At 35.8% G+C, this 23,952-nt stretch overlaps 1 protein-coding gene across 1 annotated transcript in view; it reads right to left on the minus strand.

The window, feature by feature from the left end:
* Positions 1-23,952, minus strand: part of LOC127861733 (neurogenic locus notch homolog protein 1-like) — a 195,471-nt gene that overhangs the window by 127,942 nt on the left and 43,577 nt on the right. Inside the window, exons 3-5 of the mRNA XM_052400417.1 lie at positions 13,334-13,447; positions 12,705-12,818; positions 11,625-11,738 (exon numbers count right to left, since the gene is read on the minus strand). Coding sequence (XP_052256377.1) covers positions 11,625-11,738; positions 12,705-12,818; positions 13,334-13,447 — 342 coding nt within the window. The remainder of the gene's footprint in view (positions 1-11,624; positions 11,739-12,704; positions 12,819-13,333; positions 13,448-23,952) is intronic.

Below are 23,952 nucleotides of genomic sequence, written 5' to 3' on the forward strand. Positions count from 1 at the left end.
AGTTTGTTCCTACGTCAATTATTCTTGTTGCCATGGCAACAAATAAACTAGAAATATTGCTGAAAATGGTGGTTTTCTGGATCCTGCGATAACTTTAAAAGTTCTTCATATTTTTTCATGAAACTTCAAATATGAAAAGATGGCAATATGGAGTTTATGCACGTCATTTTGTTCCTGCGTCAAGAATTCTGGTTGCTATGGCAACAAAAATAAAAAACAAAACATTTTACTGACGATGGTGGAGTTTCACCGGTAGGGGACAATATTGCTTGCCAATCTCTTGTTATTTAAGACAGGTGTTCAATATTCCATATATGATTAACCTCAGCTCATATCAGTATCGAGCATTTATTGACGATTTTCTCTTGGTGGAGGTACGAACGAATGCAAAGGTATATAGTGTCTTTATGGGAAGGTTATCAGCGAGCGATGATAAGGTCAACAGCGGTAACCTTTTGTGAACTCTGTGCATTTGAAAACTTTAAAGCGGGTATATACGATTTTGTCAAATATTTATGAATTTATATAAAATGTGTACAAAACTAATTATATATATATATATATATATATATATATATATATATATATATATATATATATATATATATATATATATATATATATATATATATATATATCAATATAAATTAAAATAAAAGTTAAGAAGAATATGTGTCGAAAAATGCGAAATAAGCCAGATATTTTATTCTGAAATTGAAAACGGCTGTACAGCCGAATTCGCCAGCATGTATATCATACATGTACAATGTGAATCTAAACTTAGTTTAACGGTTTATTTGAATTTCTGCAACGATATCTATTCATACGACACACGCACACTAACTCCAATCCTATTACAAAGACGAATGCTTCGGTTATTGTAGGAAAATATGTTCGTCACAATCGGCTCTGGCCGCTTATTTGTCTTTGCTGCATTTTATGAAATTCGGCTTTAATGTATAATTTTTCTTGTCTTTTTTGTGTAATTGTTACATATTTTATCAATATATAACAAATAAACACATATAAAAAATCGTATATACCCGCTTTAAATCAATGTCTATAAGTAAAGTGTTAAAAAGTATAACTGATCGTCGTTCTGACCGTCTTGAGTAATATCATGATATATTATGTACTCTTCAGGATAAGTAAATTATACTCAACTTCCAGCACTGAATGTGCTAATGCAATACCACGTTCATTATTATGGCAAGCGGTTCGACGCATAATCCCATGAAACTAGGTTTCTGATGAGAAGATTGGTTCCCAAATGAAATTTTGGGTTCTCACGAAAACCTAGGTTATCAGAGAGAACGACGCGAAAGGCTGTCGAGAACCTAGGTTCTTGTGAAAACCTTGGATATCAAACGAGAACTTATGTTCTCAGAATGAGAACCTAGGTTCCCATTTAAAAACCTTAGTTTACGCTAGAGAACCTAGGTTCTCATGAAAACCTAGTTTCTCATGAGAACCTAAGTTCTCTGTGTCTATGAGAACCTAGGTTCTCATAAAAAACCTAGTAACTCATGATAACCTAGGTTCTCTAGCGTAAACTAAGGTTTTCAAATGAGAACCTAGGTTCTCATGAAAACCTAGGTTCTTACGAGAACCTAGGTTCTCATGAAAAACCTGGTTTCTTAGGATTTCATAAACCTAGTTTCTCATGAGAACATAGTTTCTCATGAAAAACATAGTTTCTCATGAGAACCTAGATTCTCATGAGCACTTAGGTTCTCATGATAAACCTAGTTTCTTGGGATTATGCGTCGAACCGCTTGCCATAATTAACCTCCAGTTGTCTCCCATTGCTTGGTACACGCTGGTGGCATATGTGTAGAATGATAAGAAATAGACGTAAAACAGTCAATGTTACTCCCCAAGAACATTGTTTGAACAATGTTCAGACAATGCTAAGTAATATTCAACGAAACTTGTAGGAAACTTCTTGAGTAATGAAATTTGTAAAGTAATCGGTCGACATCGGTCTGAACACGTTAATACAAAATTAAACTGTTTATGAAATACATCTTTAATTGTAAGTATTATTTTGAGACTAAAAATTGAAACAAATTCAGATCAAGCGTTACATAATTCATTGTTACTGAATGAAATGAGTTTCAGACATTCAGTTTCCTTGCTCCGGCCTCAAACGACAGTACGGCATTGTTTGTTTTTTTAAGTTTGTCTGTGATATAGTAAGCTGATATAGTATGGTATAAATATAAGTTTAATCTCTATTGATAATGTGTAATAATGTATTATGCAATCGTAAGATATCGGCCCACAATGCAAGAAAAACTTATGCAAACATATTTCAATAACTTGAGATATGTGCAAAAATAAAGTTCTTCACGGCGTGTTTTCATTCTGTCCAGCCCGTGTGTAATCATATGTGAACCCCATTGATCCTGCGCCCTGAATAATATGTGTCTCGTATTCCAAACGAGCAAGTTTACGCCGTCCGACGCGTAATTCTGGAAACCTAGGTTCTCATGAGAACTTATGGTTCTCAAACGAAAACCACGGATTTAGTATTAAAGACGCGTAAAACGGTAAACCTAGGTTCTCATGAGAACTATGGTTCCAAAATGAAAACCACGGATATGGCAAGCAGTTCGACGCATAATCACAAGAAACTAGATTCATTCTCAGAATATAGAACCTAGGTTCTTACCAGAACCTTGGTTTTCAAATGAGATCCTAGGTTCTCATGAAAACCTAGGTTCTCATTTGAAAACTTGGGTTCTGGAAGCCATGTGCAATCTTCAAGCGAGAAACCTAGGTTCTCATTCTGAGAACCTAGGTTTTCATGAGAAACCTAGTTTCTTGGGATTATGCGTCGAACCGCTTACCATACAGTATCGTTCAAGAATCAGGAAACGAACACGAGGGCATTTCAATAAGCCTGAGGTTTTCGATGCAATCGAGCTAAAATAAATAAAAGATCTTTTGTTTTTAAAATTGCTCATTAAATATAAGAGACAAAAATGATCCACATTGACTTAAAACCAATTCAAGCAAAACAATTGTGTTATACATAGCTGTGACACAAGTTAAAATTGTGTATATATTATTTTATTAAATAATTTCTGTACGGTATCGACAAACGAGCTTTTTCAAAAATCTTTTGTTACCCAAATAATTATATAAATCATTTAAAGTATGTATTGTTGTTAAGTATTTTATGGACGACATTTGATTATTACAACGTCTTGCGATTGGTCACATAATATGTAGTCGATGCATACGATTATTTTACAGGGATCTCATGAAACGTATTTAGCTATGAGTGTCATACATTTAAGCATAGTAAAGCATGTAGCCATTAACGTATCGCCCTACGGAAACCTCCACTGACATGAATGTGAAAATGAATTGGCGTGTTACCACATAGACGTGACGTGTTTGTCTATGCGCCAATTGACAATTTTTATACACGGCCCCGTCTATGCCATCGACCACTCGCTCCGTATAGACGATACTAAATAAATGCATTCCTGTTTATATTCCGATACAGTTCTCAATAAAATAATACATGGATTTATATAATTATACATGCATTATTAATTTCTTCGTGAACATATTTAAAAAAGGGAAATTATTTTTCAACACATTTTATTTATACGTCAAATATACGTATCACCCCAGGAAACCCGATACCTTGCTGGTCGTGTAATACCATAGGGGACAGTGCTGTGCATTTTGGCATGAACTTACATGGGGTAAGTAAATTTGAAAAATTAAAATTTTTAAAGGCTCAATTTGAAACAACTGTGTATTTACATTGATAACAAAGGTATTGGCCTACATGTAGAAAAAATCCTGACAATTTTCTTAAAAAATGATAGAAATGTGGCTCCCTAAAGTAGAAGATCGGGCCAAACGGGCTATGTTCAGGCATTTAGGGTAGAAAAAACTGCTGTAATTTGCAAGCCACTACAATAATTAAAGGATTTATACAAACTTTCACATGTCTGCCATAACCTCTCAGTAGGGTTTCCCTAGAAAACTATTTATTGTGGAGAAATTTGCATTTTTAATGACCACGTTGGGAAAACAATGATACCATCTGGGGAAGACCAGAAAACCATATGTGGGCAGTGACTTTATAATTCTTTTTCAGCCATTTTGTTGCAATTTCTTTGCTTTGAAGAGGCATACAGTAAGTGTATGTGGGAACATATGCATTCAATTGCACTTTTAATGCCTTATATATTATCAATAGCGAATTCGGCCATTGCTAGTTTATAGGCGCAAACAAGACTTCAACACATGACGTTGATACCGATTTTATACATTTAACCACACAAAGTACAGGTCGATGATTCAAAGAATAACACTTACCTTGTCCACAGACAAGTTTAATCATTGTTATGAATTCTTGAAGGATATTTGCTGGAAAACTTTACATATAAGTTATTAAATGATTAAACTTTTAGTCAAGTGTTAAAACATAATGTTTTTGTAATCTTAAGTGTTTAAATTTTAACGTTATTCCCTTTGTGTTCGATAACTGGTTCGTCCACCATATTGTCAATAATAACCGCAAGGGGAGTTAGACAGTATAGATAGATAGATAGATAGATAGATGGATGGATGGATGGATGGATGGATGGATGGATGGATGGATGGATGGATGGATGGATGGATGGATGGATGGATGGATGGATGGAAGGATAGATGGATGGATGGATGGATGGATGGATGGATGGATGGATGGATGGATGGATGGATGGGATGGATGGATGATGGATGGATGGATGGATGGATGGATGGATGGATGGATGGGTGGATGGATGGATGGATGGATGGATGGATGGATGGATGGATGGATAGATAGATAGATAGATAGATAGATAGATAGATAGATAGATAGATAGATAGATAGATAGATAGATAGATAGATAGATAGATAGATAGATAGATAGATAGATAGATAGATAGATAGATAGATAGATAGATAGAAGATAGATAGATAGATAGATAGATAGATAGATAGCTAGATAGATAGAAAGATAGATAGATAGATAGATAGATAGATAGATAGATAGATAGATAGATAGATAGATAGATAGATAGATAGATAGATAGATAGATAGATAGATAGATAGATAGATAGATAGATAGATAGATAGATAGATAGATAGATAGATAGATAGATAGATAGATAGATAGATAGATAGATAGATAGATAGATAGATAGATAGATAGATAGATAGATAGATAGATAGATAGATCGCTCCTCTCGCTCGCTCGCTAGCCGCTCGCTCAGCTCGCTCGCTCGCTCGCTCGCTCGCTCGCTCGCTCGCTCGCTCGCTCGCTCGCTCGCTCGCTAGCTCGCTCAGCTCGCTAGCTCGCTCGATAGATCGATAGCTGCTCGCTCACTATCTGCCCTTTTTGAAGAAGAAGTTGCTCGGTTATTCCTACCACCCGCCCAAAACACTTAGCCTGTTTGCTAAATGCAATGGTGCTATATTAAGAGGATGAAAACGGAACAGTGTGCAAAAAGCAACTTTCCTGTCTATCCCACTTGTAGAGTGTAAAATGCAAGTTGGCAACCAAAATGGGACTAATAAAGCTCATATTACAGCTAGGTGCTGTAACAAATTTATAATCACAACCAGTCTTTGATGTTGTGCAATGACAATGATAGATTTTTGAGTAACAATAGCTCTCATGTTGAGATAATATGTGTGTATGTTAGAGACATTTTACCTATACTCACTTTATTACAGTATTCATTTTTAAATAATTTATATTCCATTCAACCTGTGATCATAACGGTATGTGTTGCGCAAAATTCATTGATGCATCTATATATGATGTTTTTAGAACATAGGAAGGGCCAATGTAATATATGTTTCTTTATCAGAGAACACAGTGACCTTTGACATAATGGCCTAATAATGTAGTGAGATAATGTAAAACTCATTTAGGTCAGGTGTATCTACATAGGAAGTCTGAAGATTGCAGATGGAAGCATTTTTGTTCTGAAGACAACATTAAAGTTTTCTATTAGAGGTTGAAGTGACATTGACATTTGACATTGTGATCTGACAATGGATTTGACCTGTAAAACTCATTGAGGTGCATCAATATATGAATTTTGAAGGCTGTATGTAGAAGCACTTCCATTATACAGTCTATGAAAAAGTTTTCTTTAAGAGATTTAAGTGACCTTGACCTATGACCTAGTGACCTAAAAGACGGTGGGGTGTATATATAAAGCTAATAAGTTTGCATTAAAATATGAAGTTTGAATGTTGAATATACATTTGTTCAAAATTTATTTCATGAAAATAAATCGGACAAAAAATCGGGACGGACGTAACATACTGAGACAGGGACGGTCGGACAAACTGATTCCTATATAGCTTTATAGCCCCCGAAACAGACTTTGTGGCGGTATAATAATGTGTGTGTGTGTGGGGGGGGGCAACACTAGCATTGTGATAACTGTTTTACATATCTAAAGTGGACATTTAATAACCACATTATATATAAGACAAAGGATTCACGTTTCTGATATGATGTTGGATGAAAGCCTAATAATATCATTGAATGTATTAAAAAGCATTACAAGCACATTTGTATGCATATGTGCCCATATACACTTACTAGTCTATAGGCCTCTACAAAGCAAAGAAATTGCATTAAGATGGCTGAAAATTAGGTTTATTGTCACGTTAAAGAATTATAAAGTCACTGCCCACATATGGTTTCCTGGTCTTCCCCAGATGGTATCAATGGTTTCCCAACATGGTCATTAAAAACGCACATTTCTCCAGTTATAGTTTTCTGGAGAAACCCTGATGAGAGGCTTTGGCAGACATGTGAAAGTCTGTATAAATCCTTTAATAATGGTAGTGGCTGGCAAATTAAAGCAGTTTTTTCTCCCCTAAATGCCTGAGCAAGGCCCGTTTCGCCCGATCTTCTACTTCAGGGAGCCACATTTCGCTAATTTTTTAAAGAAAATTTGTCAGGATTTTTTCTACATGCAGGCTAATACCCTTTTTATCAATGTTAATTCACAGTTAATTCACAGTTGTTTCAAATTGAACTTTGAAAAATTTACTTTTTCCAATTTACTAACCCCATGTAATTTCATGCCAAAATGCACAGCACTGTCCCCTATGGTATTACATGACCCGCAAGGTATCGGGTTTCCTGGGGTGCGTATGCGGGACTTGCAATAAAATGTGTTTTAATTAAAACAGCAAAGCGTGGAAATTCCATTGAGCTTATATTCATAGTCGTGCAAATTTATACAAGTTTAATAATGCTTTCGATGACACTTAGCATGTCGTGGTTTGCCTGAATATCAAAGATCGGACGTTCGGTCGATACATTGACGAAACAAATGCCAAGATCGTCCGGTACTTAATTGAAAACTGTGTGGACGAATTAACATCCATTAGTTTTGATCAAAATACGACGTGAAAAAGAATTGATCATACAGTAATAAGTGCACATACTACATTACATAAGAAATGGAAAAGGTTACAACAATACTCGCATTTAATAATTTATGTAGAAAAACATATCGCACACGTTTGAGTAGATTAATTATGGAAACACATGTAACACTCAAACATGTCAGTCTTAGATTTGTGTAAACATGTTATAATACATTAAATGGAGGACATTGATCGTCTTACAAAAACCATATGAATCGTTATGCAAAAATAATAAATAGCAAACCTCATATATTAAATGTGGAAACATAAACACAATTTCTAATTGAACATATATTCAACATATATGTATTTTAAGGAATTGGTACACTGAATTGATGCTTAAATGTATGTATTATTGTGCGGTTTGGAATTGCCACAGAGCAAACGCTTTAAGCAAGCTCTCTTATTATGATGATTATTTAGTTAAAACAAGCACTGACTCAAATTAGCAAACAAACAATCAAACCCGCGGACCATTATACTTGAGCTTATCGTCTCCGTATTCTGAACAATATTCGATATTGACCTCCGGAGAAGACCACATTATTTGTCGAAAAAAAACTTACCACGTTTTTTTAAGAAAACGTCTTCACCGTGATATTTTTAAATTTCTTTGGCATGGCATATTCCAAAACTTCGCAAAGTGCAACTCTCTAACAAGAATTAAAATATTTCATCATGTCCACGTATATGACATAAACTCCCTTTTTTTCTTGACTTTTTCTGAATAAAAGAGTGAAAAATACAACTCTGTATATTGTGGAAGGCCATTAACGATATCGAAATTGAGCATCCGAAATAGAACTTTTCTATGCGTGTAAAGAGCGAGGTTAAATGAAACTTAATAGTGAAAGTGTAATACAGCGGTAACTTGTAAGCCTCCGTCAGCCTTTCTGAGTAAAACTCTGAATTTAAAATCCCGTTGAAAATATTACATACATGACTAAATGCATATCAGAAGAAAAATTAAACTCTAGGGCCGGGAAATTTATTGCATACAGAGAGTTGGTCTGACAAATCTCACAGGCACTTATAATCATGTAATCAAGAAAAGACAAGTCACCACCTATACCACCGTTATCATCATCATCATACAGAGAGTTGGTTTGACCAATCTCACTGGCACTAATAATCATATGTTATCAAGAGAAAGTCAAGTCAGCACCTACACCACCTTTATCATCATCATGATTGCATACATAGAGTTGGTCTGACAAATCTCACGGGATGTAATTAGCAATGTATTCATGAGAAAGGCAAGTTACCGCCACTACCACCTTCATCATAATCACGATTGCATACAGAGAGTTGGTTTGACAAATCTCACAGGCACTTATAATCATGTAATCAAGAAAAGACAAGTCACCACCTATACCACCTTTATTATCATCATTATTGCATACATAGAGTTGGTCTGACAAATCTCACGGAATGTAATTAGCAATGTATTCATGAGAAAGGCAAGTAACCGCCACTACCACCTTCATCATAATCACGATTTCATACAGAGAGTTGGTCTGACAAATCTCACAGGCAATTATAATCATGATATCAAGAGAAAGACAAGTCACAACCTACACCACCTTTATCATCATCAGTATTGCATACATTTTAGTAGTCAATGAAGTTGATGATAGAACGTTGATGATAGAATTGTCAACTGCCAGAAAATGATGACGCAGTGCTAAAACAAAATGTTACACAAGAAAATTGAAAAAAATGGCCAAACACTTTACTGATTTAAGTTAAATATTTCTACTCCTCATGATAAGCAATATGCCCCTGTAATGCAATCGGTAAGGCGTCAGACTCTGGATCCATTGCTCACTATTATATTGTCACTGCGTTGGTTCGAATCCCAGTAGGGCCGTGTTTAAGTAAATGATCCTTTTTATATGTGTTTATGGTTGATGGAATCTAAATGGAAAAACAAATCGTCCACGAATTTTTTCACGGTGAACTTGTCTAAATTACAACAGCAATTTTGCGGAAGCTGATTTGATGTTAACAAAAGAAATAATAATTTTTATTGGTTCTTGTACATGTGATATTAGTTTTAGCGCATTGCGAAGGCTTAAAACGTAGAAACGTTTTACTGTGAAAGAGGAACGGCTTAATGGCATCGCTTTAATGTCTGTGCATAAACACATTTCAGTTGATCGAAAACAAATTCTTCAAATGTGGAATTCGACTGGAGACAGGAGACTTGAATTAGCGTTCAATAAGATTGATATTTAAAAGTTGAAGAATAATAAAACATGTTTATGAAACATTGTTCGCTTAAATGTTTGATAGACCTGGTTCTTCATATTATAAGGTAGATCTATTTTATTTTAGTGTTTCAATAATAAATATGTAAAGCACATTCTACTATCCAAATACATACTATGGCTTGTATGAGAGAGCTGCGTCTCAATTTCTTTTTCTATCTGACTTCAAATGAAGTATATGACTATTTTTCTGTAGTTAAGTTTGTTACATCATTGTCACTTCAAACACCGTTTATGGTACCAGAATATAAAATTGACAATGAACTTGTAGCAGATTTTTTTGTTAACTTTATTGATACCAAACGGTAATATTTAGCGTCCACGATTCCGATAATTTAGGTATAAAATGTAGTTTAAATGGCCTTTAAAACGCACCAGAGACGTTCTAGGTATGAACAAAATTACGGGGGTGCATGCCCCCGGACCCCCCTAGAAGGACCTAAGATACTGCCTCGGCTTAAATTTGGGTCTGGCTACGGCACTGATAATATAAATAATACTTATAACATATTTATTTGCTGTCGTTGTTGTAAACTCCGTATTATCAGTGTTTCGTATACAATGCAATTCAGCACTTTCTATTTATTTCTCATATGTGCAATATTTTATGTTCAATGATATACATACTTGTTTTCAACATTAATTTAGCTTGTTAGAATATAATTGTACAAACTGGTTTGTGATCTGTTGTTGTTAAATACTTGAACTATAACACAATTATTATATTATATGGATGAATGTTGAATGTACTACAAGTTTATTAATTATATTATATTAATGTACCCACTTAAAAAGCTGTACAGGAAATATTTTGTTTTGTGAAATTTATAATACTTTGTATGAATGTATACACTATTCGTATGTATGTATGTAATATTATGAGTGAATAAAATTTTGCACTGAAAAAAAAGTCTCGGACGCATGCTTTTAAAATATGAAACGCGCACCTATAGAGGCGTGTTTATGGAAACACGCAATACAAACAGACCCCCGATCTAAATAAATGAGATTACTGTTGGAAAAAAGGATGAGGTATCACACACTCTTTTACCAATTACAGAAGATTCACATGTTGCTTTAGCTCCTCCCAACATGCAGACAATCATTGCTGTTACATAACTATGTCGTTAAAAAGGAAAGATATAGTTAAAGTGTTGTTTGTTATGTAATCGTTGATATGAACTAAAATGTATCCGATATGAACTAATATTAACACAAGAACATAACCATATGCTTAACAGCTGACATCATAAGATAAACTGGTACACATACTATTTAACCTTATGAACAAATGTTAAATAATACGTATTATGATATTTCAATTGATATCTCATTTGCTTCAAAACAGTACACCGGTATATTTTCATCTAAAATAAATATTATTTTCGTAGAATGTGCTTTATACAACTATATAATTTGTATCTGATGGTTAGGATCAGTGAGATACGTTACTCTGCAAATGCTATATTGAAATTGATTTAATCAGACACTTGTTTATTACTTAAGCGCTGCTAAAGTTGAGTTGGTTGTATTATGTGTACAAATTCATAATCCAAATTTGGATAAGATATTGGTTTACGAAGCAAGTTTTGAGGAGCTATCTTGAGTCTGGCTGCCACTTTGGTCGCCATCTTCCATATGTTGAAAATAAAGTTTTCATTCCGTAATGCATTTAGTCTAAGTATGAGTATATCTTAATTACATTATAAGATATTTCCATACGTTAAACCGAATACGCAATGACTATTTTTTAACAAATATTGTGAAATGTAATATGAAAATACCATCATCGACGCCATTTATTAGCAATAACAATATATAGTAAATATAAATAAATAAATTATAAATATAAATGATAAAACAGGTATGTTTATTTTCAAGTGATTTATAGCCATACCCCGATCACAGTTGTTGCCTTGCCAGCCCGGTGAGCATACACAAGAGTAGGCGTTCTGAAGATTATTGCACGTTGCGTCGTTCTTACACGGAGCTGGGTCGCATTCGTTGATATCTGAAAGATATACACAGCATACATAAATTTCTCAAATACTCAACGTGGTTACGTTATATGCTCAGAACAAAAAACGGTTTTGAGACATATGAGAAGATGTTCATACCTTTGCCTTGTTAGGGTTAAATTGACATAGCAACAAAACACCGCCTACGAGCGTTATGGCTTCCAAATACCTAAGGCAGACTCGAATACAAATTTCGACATTTTTGTTTGCTGTCATTACAGGAAGCTCTGTTCAAGCACACGTCTGACAAACCAGTTGAGTGTACTAATAATGGTCGGTTTACTGGTATATGTGTGTACACACCTACCTTGGTTACAGTTGTTTTCCCTGCCAGCCGGGTGAACATGTGCACACATGTTAAATAATACGTATTATGGTATTTCAATTGATATCTCATTTGTTTCAAAACAGTAAACCGGTATATTTTCATTTAAAATAAATATTATTTTTTAGAATGTGCTTTATACAACTATATAATTTGTATCTGATGGTTAGGATCAGTGCGAAACGTTACTCTGCAAATGCTATATTGAAATTGATTTAATCAGACACTTGTTTATTATTTAAGTGCTGCTTAAGTTGGTTTGGTTGTATTATGTGTACATATTCATTTTCCAGATTTGGATAAGATATTGGTTTACGAGGCAAGTTTTGAGGAGCTATCTTGAGCCTGGCTGCCACTTTGGACGCCATCTTCCTTATGTTAAAAAATATAGTTTTCATTCCGTAATGCATTTATGCTAAGTATGAGTATATCAAAATTACCTTATAAGATATTTTTATACGTAAAACCGAATACGCAATGACTCTTTTAAACAAATATATTGAAATGCAATATGAAAATACCATTATCAACGCCATTTATTAGCAATAACAATATATAATAAATATAAATAAATAAATTATAAATATAAATAATAAAACAGGTATGTTTATTTTCAAGTGATTTATAGCCATACCCTGATCACAGTTGTTGCCTTGCCAGCCCGGTGAGCATACACAAGAGTAGGCGTTCTGAAGATTTTTGCACGTTGCGCCGTTCTTACACGGATTAGGGTCGCATTCGTTGATATCTGAAAGATATACACAACATACATAAATTTCTCAAATAATCAGCGTGGTTACATGATATGTTCAGACAAAAACGATTTTGAGACATATGACAAGATGTTCATACCTTCGCCTTGTTGGCGTTAAATTGACATAGCAACAAAACACCGCCTACGAGCGTAATGGCTTCCAAATACCTAAGGCAGACTCTAATACAAATTTGGACATTTTTGTTTGCTGTCATACAGGAAGCTCTGTTCAAGCACATTTCTGACAAACCAGTTGAGTGTACTAATAATGGTCGGTTTACTGGTATATTTGTGTACACACCTACCTTGGTCACAGTTGTTTTCCCTGCCAGTCGGGTGAACATGTGCGCGAATACTCGTTCTGAAGTTTGTTGCATGTCTCACCGTACTTTAACGGGTTTAGGGCACATTCTTCTGCTTGGTGAGCATGAACGTAAACGTTCCCAAAGTATATGAAAACAATGCAAAGATCTCCAATAGTTTAATAAAAATGTACAATTATACCCTACCTTGGTCACAGTTATTTCCCTTCCAACCAGTTACACACGTGCATGAGTACGCATACCGATGATTGGTGCACGTGGCACCGTTTTTACACGGGTCGGGCGCGCATTCGTTGAAATCTGAAATAACGTTTACATATCATTCTGTTTATTGGACGATAATGCATATATTGCATTTAACATTGGACGTGAATATTAAATTTAGCAACAATTGTTAAAGCCCAATGTTCCTTTTGAGCATGTGCAACTGTGGGATAGAGTTACTTTTAGCGAACAACTGCATTTGAAGTTACTGTACTATATTTACCAACATGCCGAGACAATTATTTAACCAATTTATAAAAATGTAAAATGGGAATAACATTCGTAACGCGATTGATGTATATGGAATAATGTAATAATCATTAAAAAGCCACTCGTTTACAAGACAGACAGACAATTTTTCAGACAGACAATTTTATTGGCGAATACAATCAGTACATAGCCATATAAACATAGCAAATATTTCAATAAAATAGCATGTCAAGGAAATGTGATTGGCATAATTGTTATTTTAATTTTGGAGAATGTTCTTAACAAATTTGATGTGAGATAAATATTTGGATTCTATGTATTTCAAAAACAAAATGCATATTAGATTAATTATAACTACAACTATTAAATGACAGTTAACCGTTTCTAAAATCAAATACAATCAACGGCAACAAACTTGAGCAGAAAATACAGGCTGGGTATGAACAAGCTTTGTGACATTTAGCCACCGGAAACAGATCTAAGGGGATAGAAACACGTATGATCATTTGCAAGTGCTTTTGAGCATGTACACGAGTTAGTCTTCTGGAGATTAGTGCACGTAGCGCTGTACTTACACGGGACATATGCGCATCCGTTGTTATCTAAACGATAAACACCACATAGTTTAATGTCTCGAATAATCAGAATGGTGACATTATTGGTTCAGAACAAACCGTATTGACATAGATGAAGCGATGTGTATACATTCGCTTTGTTAGCGTTAAATTGAACCAACATCAACATATTGCTTATCTTGCAGAATACATCATATACCCGGACTTAAGGTATATAGAAAATAGTATATGTTAAATGGATATTTAGTTGGAAACACAACTCCAATCAAGAATCTGAATGATGCCGGTCTGGTATAATTGAGAGTCCTGAGATTTAAAAGATGGCGTGTAAGATCGACGCCGCTAATTTGTTTTACCTGTGCTGCTATATAATTATGCCTTTATCACTGACCAATAGACGGAGATATACATAACTAAATTGACAACTTTAGGTCAGAAATACGACATAAAAAACCTTAGGAAATTTGTTCTTTAAAGAAATGTTTGCCTGATACATGGCACCATAAGTGGCGAGGTCAGGTAGACAATCCAATGTCTCAAGCGTGTACAAACTTAAAAGTGGGGTGTTATTACCACCAGATAATATACTAGGAACCACTGAGAACAAACACCATATGATCTCTCTGATATGAAAAAATTATGCATGAATAAAGAACTTCACATATTGTGCACTCAAACACACACGTTAGTCGAAACAGGAGATCTTGATGCTTGAACATATTAATTTATAAATATCATTCTAACTGACTTAAACACAACGAATAAGTAAGCAGACATTAGCATGATACAGCAAATGGTTAATGCTGTAGAAACAGACCACATTTGCATTATAGTGGTAGCTTATTATACAGTCGTTTTTGTTGTGTTATCTAATTTCTATGTTGGCCTGAAACTCTCATAATTGATAATCATGGAATGACCAGTTAGGGAGAGAGTGGTAATTTAAATTCGCAAAATTGGTTAAAAGCATTGTATTTTGCTCAGGCTAACTCCGTACGCGACACTTTGTCTTAATATTTTGGTATCGGTAATAGTTAAACTACTAAAATGCTGAACGCAAACAACTCTTAACAGTCTATTGGAGATATGCCAGCTAGTATAAAGGACATTGTAAAAGAAATCGCCCAGATTTGTCTCAGCATGGTACAGAAAGCCTGATAAAGAGGATGTATTTATTACAAACAAAACGTGTGGGTAGCCATGGAAGGCAAGTAGGGTAAAAGTATGCAATCGCTAGCAAACCGACCAGGGATGCATATTATGAACATGTAACATGTGCCAATATACAGGCGTCTATATAGAAAAACGCAATAGATGCAGACCCACCGGATCTGAATTCAGGTGCCTACTATTGGCGAAAGGACGAGGCATCACACACTAGTTTGTTTCCATTACATTAGCATCAAATGTTGCTTTAGTTGCAAACAATTTGCTAAACATTATAAAATCTAAGTGAAAAGAGATAGCCCATGTTCAACACTTAGTCGCTCATGCTATAAAGAGCGACTTCTAAGGGCTATCCTTTGTTTTTGTCAAAAGATTGAGGTTGACATAATTTGTATCTTATTGTCAAGATAAGGGCGATATGTTCATGTTATACTAAACTCTACAAATTGTATCTAAAAATTCATTTAACGAGACACTTAATAAACACGTAATGCTACATAATTTGTATTCTTTGTACTTATTCATTATTTGTGTGCAACATGTCAGTATCATCTTGGTTTCAGCAACTAGTTTTAAGCCACCATATTGATTATGGCAGCCATCTTGGACGCCATCTTCATACTTTTTCAAATATAACATAAGTTTGCATTCATTTATTTATCTATTTATCTATATGTTTTCTCTTATTTGCATTTTATATATTTTATATAAACAACAAGATAGCGCAAGAGTTCATATCATTTAATGGCCAAGGAAGAATACAGTCATAAGAAGATATTAAGACAGTTATGTTTTGTATATGGTTTAATTTGGAGCTGATTATTAAACCATGAGAAAGCAAATTTGAAAAAAAGTCTAGTTGTATTTCGATTAACAATATATTGGATGCAATTTCGGTAAATAAAACGGTCACGTTATATGCATGTGGACAGCTGATTATATAACATCATTATGTATCTTAAAATGATTTTATACTTTAAAGATATTTCGAAAACAAGCAAAAAAGGCTCAGGTCATTTTGACGCATTGGTAGTTAAATCATAAACATATAATGGAAAGGTCTCTTTTAAATATCAAAGTAGAAAGTATTTGTAAATATGTGAGACTTGTGTCAGTTAGAACTAATATTGAATTTCAAACTGTTAACACAAAAAATGCATCTAAATATTATATAGTCATATTCATATAACTCTTGATAGTCAAACAGTTAAGAATCTGACACTTCAGGCCGAAGTACTCTTTATATCCAGATTAATTATCGGCGACACTTTGAAGTAGCTATTTTTAACCAATCGATTGAGAGTTCTCTTAAAGTTGTGATAAAATAACCATAATGTTCTTATGCGCCAATGATATTTCACTGCAGTCTATGTCGAATAAATCAATTAGCATGTGGTTTTTTTCCATTTCTGTCTGTACAGGTACATGTGTTTGGCAACCTTTACAGCCAATATTTAATGATATTCTACACATGTATGTTGTGTGATTAATTATGTGTCAAGAGTGAGGTTCAGCTACATGAAGCCTTAAAACCAGTTTAAGTTCCGATGATCTGACTTGGCATTCCAAGATGTTGACCCCAGCTTTTGATCAGTTTTATGTTAGAGTTGTCGATTACTTGCAATAAATAAATGATAAACCCATGGAAAGAAGCATTATCCCGTTATATTTTTTTTGCAATTGCAATATTATCAGTGCTGAACACAGCTAGACCTTAACGGAATGGCGCAGCACCCTTCCTACCTTGTGTCCCACTCTGCCTCCCTTGACCCCCGTCTTAACCCTTTTAGTTTCTGACAGCATGCATAATTATGCAGCAAATTTAAATTAAATAAATTAAAATTAAAATTAATGCTAACTAGGATGACTAGCTTTTTTAAAGTCCTAAACTATAAATCTCTGGATTGCACTTTCGAATCCCTGTCCAGCCAAAAAAAAATATGTGAATAAGTACAGGAATAGTTATTTATTTTCATTCATATGTTTGGCAACATCATTGTTCCAATTCCACGATTTTTCACTTGTTTCTATCCTTATCTGTCTTTGATTTATTCTAAATCATATTTGCGTTTATTAGTGTAAATATGTTTCTTTGTACTTTGTTTTGTTCATTTTTTATATAATGTTCTGTCTTTCAGCAAATTGTTTATATCACTATGATGCTTGCAATATTGAGTCTTTTATGTTTACATACATTTACAACATCTTTACACATTATAAAACATTATCTTTTATTTCATTCCGACATTATGTTCATAGTATTTCAGTGGTGAATATGTTTTATTTTCCTATTGAAACTAATGTTTTACTCTTTCAATTATGAAAACCTAGTTATTACAATACTTATAGACGATAAAACATACAATTTCACCTCTTCTTGTTCTTCATTTCTTATTTGTAAATACAGTAAAATATATTATCTTCTTATCACTCACTACCTCCATTAAAATACATGGTCGCTTCATTCCGTCTCCTTTCACTGCTCGCAGACATGACAACACCAACGCCGTATATCTTGTTAAAGCTATCTCTTGTTTCTATTGATTGCATATTTAATCCCTTATAATAATATGTTAAATTAAACGGACTTACAAAATCTGCGTTGTTAATGGATTAATATCTTCTAGAACCTGTTATATCTGTCTATTCAAGTAAACAGTTTTGTTAGCGTTTTTGTAATCATGTGTATGTCTGAACGGTTAGTTCTGCATAAATGGTTGTCTAGCATGTTGTAACAATTGCAATATCTTTATTATAACAGTCGACACCAAATATATTTATTATCGGTTGGTTCGTTTACATAAGTGTACTGTATGTTGTAAACACATGTCTTTCTTCTAAATATGTGCCAGATGTGCTTTACCAACAATAATAAATGAGGTATAATTATTGCAACTATTAAGAAGAAAAATCTGACCATGTATATCTATATACTGTTGATTAGGATCTTGTATGTTTGTACAAAACATAACTACTATCACTTTTTATTTTTCGCTCTGTATCTCTATCTTTTTTCTGTTGCTTTTTACTACGTTGTAAAAATTCCTATCATGTATTCCTATCAAGTACAGTTACTTTCATACATACACTTACATATGCCTTTAATTAACCACATCTATTGGCTTCTCAAGAAGCTATTCCTTTAATTATTACAAAACTTACAAATTATGTTGAATGACCGGTCTTTTTGCATAATACCTTACACTCTCATCTACGTGTTCATATTTTTTATATTGCATTGTTTACTTATTTCTTGTATTTCTTTTAACCGTTACACTTTCATTCTGTTTTCCTCTACATGGAACCAATAATTTGGCCATAGTGAGCCTTCCCAGAGTTTACTCTTTTCTCTTGATTACTTTGTTTAGCATGACAGCTGTTTACATGTTTATTTTGTTCCTGCTTCGTATATCATGAGTAAAGGCCAGACAATCATAGCTGTCATGTCCAACTTGCGCATCAACTACTTCTTACCGCTAGCAATCACTTTATTTTTATCTCGTCGCTTTCTTTAATATCACTGTGTTTGTAAAATCTTTGGCTGTTAATATTGATTCAACGTCCGAGTGCCATCTGTCAATAAAGACCCATGTACGTATCAGTCCAATCAGTCAAAAAGTAAAGCAAAATAGCATGTTCTTTTTTCGATTAAATACAGTCCTTGTGACAACACTTTGCCTATGGCTACACTGTCTTCTACTGGTCATCTTCGGTGACATCCACCCAAACCCTGGGCCATCAGCTAGTGTTTCCTCATAGACTCATCACTAGATATGTCCAAATTTCTCAATTCTTCTCACAATTTTCAATAGCACACTATAATGTGCAAAGTCTTCTTCATAAGCTAGATTTGCTAGCTGCAGAATTAACACCATTTGATATAATCACTTTCTCAGAAACTTGGCTATCAGAATCTATTAATAACGAACAATTATTCATACCAGGTTTTTAGCCTACATGTCAGTCGTGATCGAACTCAAATTTCACACGGCGGAGTTGCTGTATATGTCAAAGATTGACTTAATTTTACTCGAAGCCCAGATCTAGAGATAACTTATCTTGAAGCAATTTGGTAGGAGGTTCGACCTCATTCTATAAAACGAATTTTAATCGGAACCTTTTTACAGACCACCCAACTCTGATACCAATTATTTCAGTAAAATTGAAGACTCAGTTGGGCTGGCAATAGATACCGGAATAAACGACATTATAGTTTTTGGCGACGTTAATTTAAACACCCAACTTGATCCAGTTAAACATAAAACAAATTTTCTTAAAATAAAATTCATTTTAATTATTAAATACGTACCTGCAATCCGTAGCTATACCTTTTCAAGGTGGGTCAGCTCCTCAAGAAATCTTCAAGTTTCGGGAATCGGCCACCTCTCCACCGAAACAGATCAGGTTAAACATAGTACAATGTAACCTAACCGGAAATCAAGAACCGTGACTCATCTTCCTTTCCATACCATTATGAAAATATTAAACGATGAGCGGGGTGGGAGGTGGGACTTACCGATAGCAGGTACGTATTTAATAATTAAAATAAATTTTATTTTAAGATAATTTGTTTAAATATCATAAGTACATTACCTGCTATCCCTAGCTGATGTTGTAGCAGCGGCGGGAAGGTTCGTTTATATTTTCCAATCACAGCAAAACCCATAGTCAGGGTTTTTTCAGCCAGAGATAGTATGTCCTCATATAATCTTCGTTAGTACAGTATTGTACTTTAATTCCGGATTGCGCAAGTAAATTACGCCATGGAAGAAACTACAGTTTGAGCCACAACAAGAGGACCCAACATATATAATTTGTCTTGTTGACACTCAAGAGAACGAAAATAGAATGAGGAAAAGATGGTCCCTTTCCTCCAGAAGGCAGCTTGAAGCACTTCAGAAAGTGGAACATTATTAATATACGCCCACGAATCAGAAAGAGCTCTTAATTCATGCGGTCTAATCTTAAACTGGGACCATTCCCTAGATAACAGAGAAGAATAAGCCTTATTTAAAGACGAGGCTACCCGACGAGAAATAGATGCCGAAGACACATACCCCCACCCTTTTAACGGAATGAAAAGTCTCTTACGAGAACCTCGAATAGACTTTACTCTTTTAAGACAGAATTTTAACGCCCAGACAGGGCAAAGAAGTCTACCATCATCTTCATGTCCACAAGTATTAGAAAGACTTGGAACTTTGAAGGGTTTAGAAGCCATATAGGGGAGTTGATTTTTAGCAAGGAATCCTGGCTGACATAACAACGTAACAGATCCATCAAGAGGCTCATAAGAAGCCTTAGTAAGAGAACCAATAACAAAAGCCAAACCCTATTTAGGAACAATTTTTCGAGAACAGGACGTTTGTGTTCCATAGCTTGTGATGACTTACTAAACGCCAATGTATGCGAAATCATAGATCTGTATCCTTTGATGGAACTAAGAGAAAGTTTCTTACCATGAAAAAGATAAATGAGAAAATCCGCTATGCGTCTTGAATAGGGATTGAGAGGATCAATTTTCCCTCGAATACACTAATTAGAGAAGAGTTTCTTAGACAACTCTGGTGGACTCTCTCCTTGCAGAAGCAACGAGGGTTGAAGCCCTGACAGAAAATCGTTTCTTCTGCAGAGATTGCCTGATAACGGCCAGACGTGTAAGTGGAACATTGCTCGATCCGCATGAAGTCTGCCTTTTTGAGACAGACGATCTATTCTGTGAGGAAGTTTCCTGGGATAATCGTACAGGAGACTAAGAAGATTGTTGAACCAAGATCATTAATTCTCACGAAAGTGAATACTTGAGAAGGAATGAGGTCTGATTTGTCTGCATTCAGAAGGAGCCCTAAGGATAGGAGTTCCTTCCAAGAGAATTCTAGGTGGTTCAGAAGCAATTGACAATTGAGCTGGTGTAAAAGCCAGTCGTCGAAATATTGAAGAAGAAGAATTCCATGAACTCGGAGATTTGCTTCGACTGCGGCAATAAGCTTGGTAAAGACTAGTGGAGCCGTTGCCAACCCAAATGGCATCGCTTGGTACTGGTAGACCTGGCCTCAAAAGGCGAAGGGCAGGTACTTCCGGTAGTTTGGATGTATAGGAACATGGAGGTACGCATCTTCCAAATTCAAGGATATCCACCAGTGCAGGGTTTGAAAAAGACGACTGGAAAATCCTGGAGAATAAGGATCTAGAATCCTTTCTACCGCCTTTTTTTCCAAGAGACCGAGAATGGACTCTGGAATGTGAGGATGCGGAGATTCCAGCTCTATGGGGACGCCGAAGTGGAGGTCTGAATCGAAAAGTCAGGCCATTTGTAACAAGAGAATGAACCCATGCGTCCGAGTTTATTCGAAGCCATCTATTTGAAAATTGTAGAAGTCTGGCTCCCACTGGTATTTCCGGCATCGGCGGAGATGGCGGTAGAAAAGGTTGTCCCCTGGGGCTGATAAGAAGGAGGCCCGCCCCTGCCGGCAAGAGGTTGGAATTCCATTTATCCAGCTGAGGTTTGCTCTTTTAACCAGAGTTCTTAACAGACGAACTGTAAAAAGGAAGGTCTGCTATTTGAAAACGGTCTATTAGAAACTGACCGAGGATTCCAAGAAGGCTTTTTAGAGAAAAGATTATTCCGTTTATCCTTCTTAACTATTGGAACTGCCGGTGGTCTAGAAGCTGGACGCTTAAAGACCCCTTGGCGTTGACAAGAGTTATTACTTGCTAAAGAAACATGAAGTTGATCATCTTTATTCGCTGTGAGTGCTTTTTGTATCTTTCCACCGAAAAGAAAACCTGATGAGAGAGGTGCTGCTCTGAGAGAATTCATACCTGGATCTAATAGAAAATCTTTAGGTAAAGATGAAAGGATAAGATCTCTACGAATCCATAACATCACAGACATTGAAGAAGCAGCATTATGTGAAAGGCACAATGTCGTTCGTGATAGATGGATCAATAAATCCCGAAGATCTTCCGGAACAGAGTCTGGCCAATCACAAACCAAGCGCAAAATAGTCGCAAACATTAAGTCTACCTAGTTAGATAGACCTAAAGCTCTCCGCTCTCTTCCTTCCCATTGTTCAAAGATAAAATAAGGAACAGAAACCGAAGTTGACGACTTAAGCATGGTAAGCGAAAGCATATTAATGTCTGGATCCTGAACCGGTAATTTTGAAAAAAAAAATGCAAACCGGAAGACAGATCGGGTACAGGATGCTTATAGCTTCGAGCACGTTCCTGAATTTTAGGCTCAGAGAAATCCTTAGGTGCCTTCCATATTTCTCCTCGTTAAGGAATCGTTTCATTAACTGATTCCAACGATTGAAACACAGATAAAACAGAAGAACCAATCGGAAGGCGTGTATCAACGCGGGAACTCGCCTTAGTAACCTGTTAGGATCAAATGTCCAAACTAATTGCTCAGTGACCGAGATCGATGAATTAGTAGACACCTTCATAGGTCGTGAACTATACTCTTCGCCAAGAGTCTGGAAATCAGTTCATAAATCTGATTAATTGATGCCAAATATTGATCAGTTTCAATGTCTGCATCTGAATCAGGCTCACTGTCAACAACACCAGCGGTGTGCAAACAATCCGTGGAAACAGAGTTAGGGATGATAGTTAGATTATCCTGCACTAAATTGTAATTCTCTGGTAAAGACGAATGACCATCCGCAAAGTCGACACACGAATAATTAAAACCGGAAGTCGACGGTAGATTATCAGAAGTGACAGGTAAAAAAATGTCCAAAGGAATCTTGAACCCATAATGTGTCACGAATGGACGGAGTAGAAACCCGCGGAGCAGACAAAGCAGCCGTAGTGGTGAGATGTACACCAGAGCTGAATGGCTGTGAAGTAGGACCCGTCGCTGCAACATGTGTTGATGTCAATCTGGAAACTGGTACATAAGGTATGGAGACATTACAATCCGAAATAGGATCGTAATGTAAACGATCATGAAAGTCGGAACGACAATGCCACCGTGAAGCTTGTCTACGACCTTTATCTCTGCGATGCCGAGATCTAGATCGGCTTCAACAGGAATGACGACTCCTAGAGTATCGTTTCCGTGCGGATCGAGATGATCGGTAATGATCATAACGACGCCGGGATTGATGACTGCTCGATGAATAAGAGCGTGTCCGACGTCTACCCCTATTGTCGGTATTAGTCGACGACGAAGATGTATTTGACGAGGACGAGGTAGAATAGTCCGATGACGAAGAACGACGTCTGTTTCTGATCGTTGACCGCTGACCATCAACTGTTGACCGGTCAATGACCGGTGCATGTTGACCGGTGAACGGTACCCGGTGACCGGACCGGTCCCTGTTGACCGGTGACCGGTGCCATCGACCGGTGACCGGACCGGCCCCCGATGACCGGTAGCATTGACCGGTGACCGGAACGGTCCCCGGTGACCGATGACCGGTAGCATTGACCGGTGACCAGTGACCAGACCGGTCATCAGTGATAGACCGATGACCGGTGCCATGGACCGATGACCGGTGACCGTACCGGTCCCCGAGTGACCGGTTTCCTGGACCGGTGACCGGACCGGTCATTTCATGACCAGTGTTGTCACCGGAT

Source organism: Dreissena polymorpha, chromosome 16 (genome assembly GCF_020536995.1).
Source record: "Dreissena polymorpha isolate Duluth1 chromosome 16, UMN_Dpol_1.0, whole genome shotgun sequence".
In the NCBI taxonomy this organism is placed as follows: Eukaryota; Metazoa; Mollusca; class Bivalvia; order Myida; family Dreissenidae; genus Dreissena; species Dreissena polymorpha.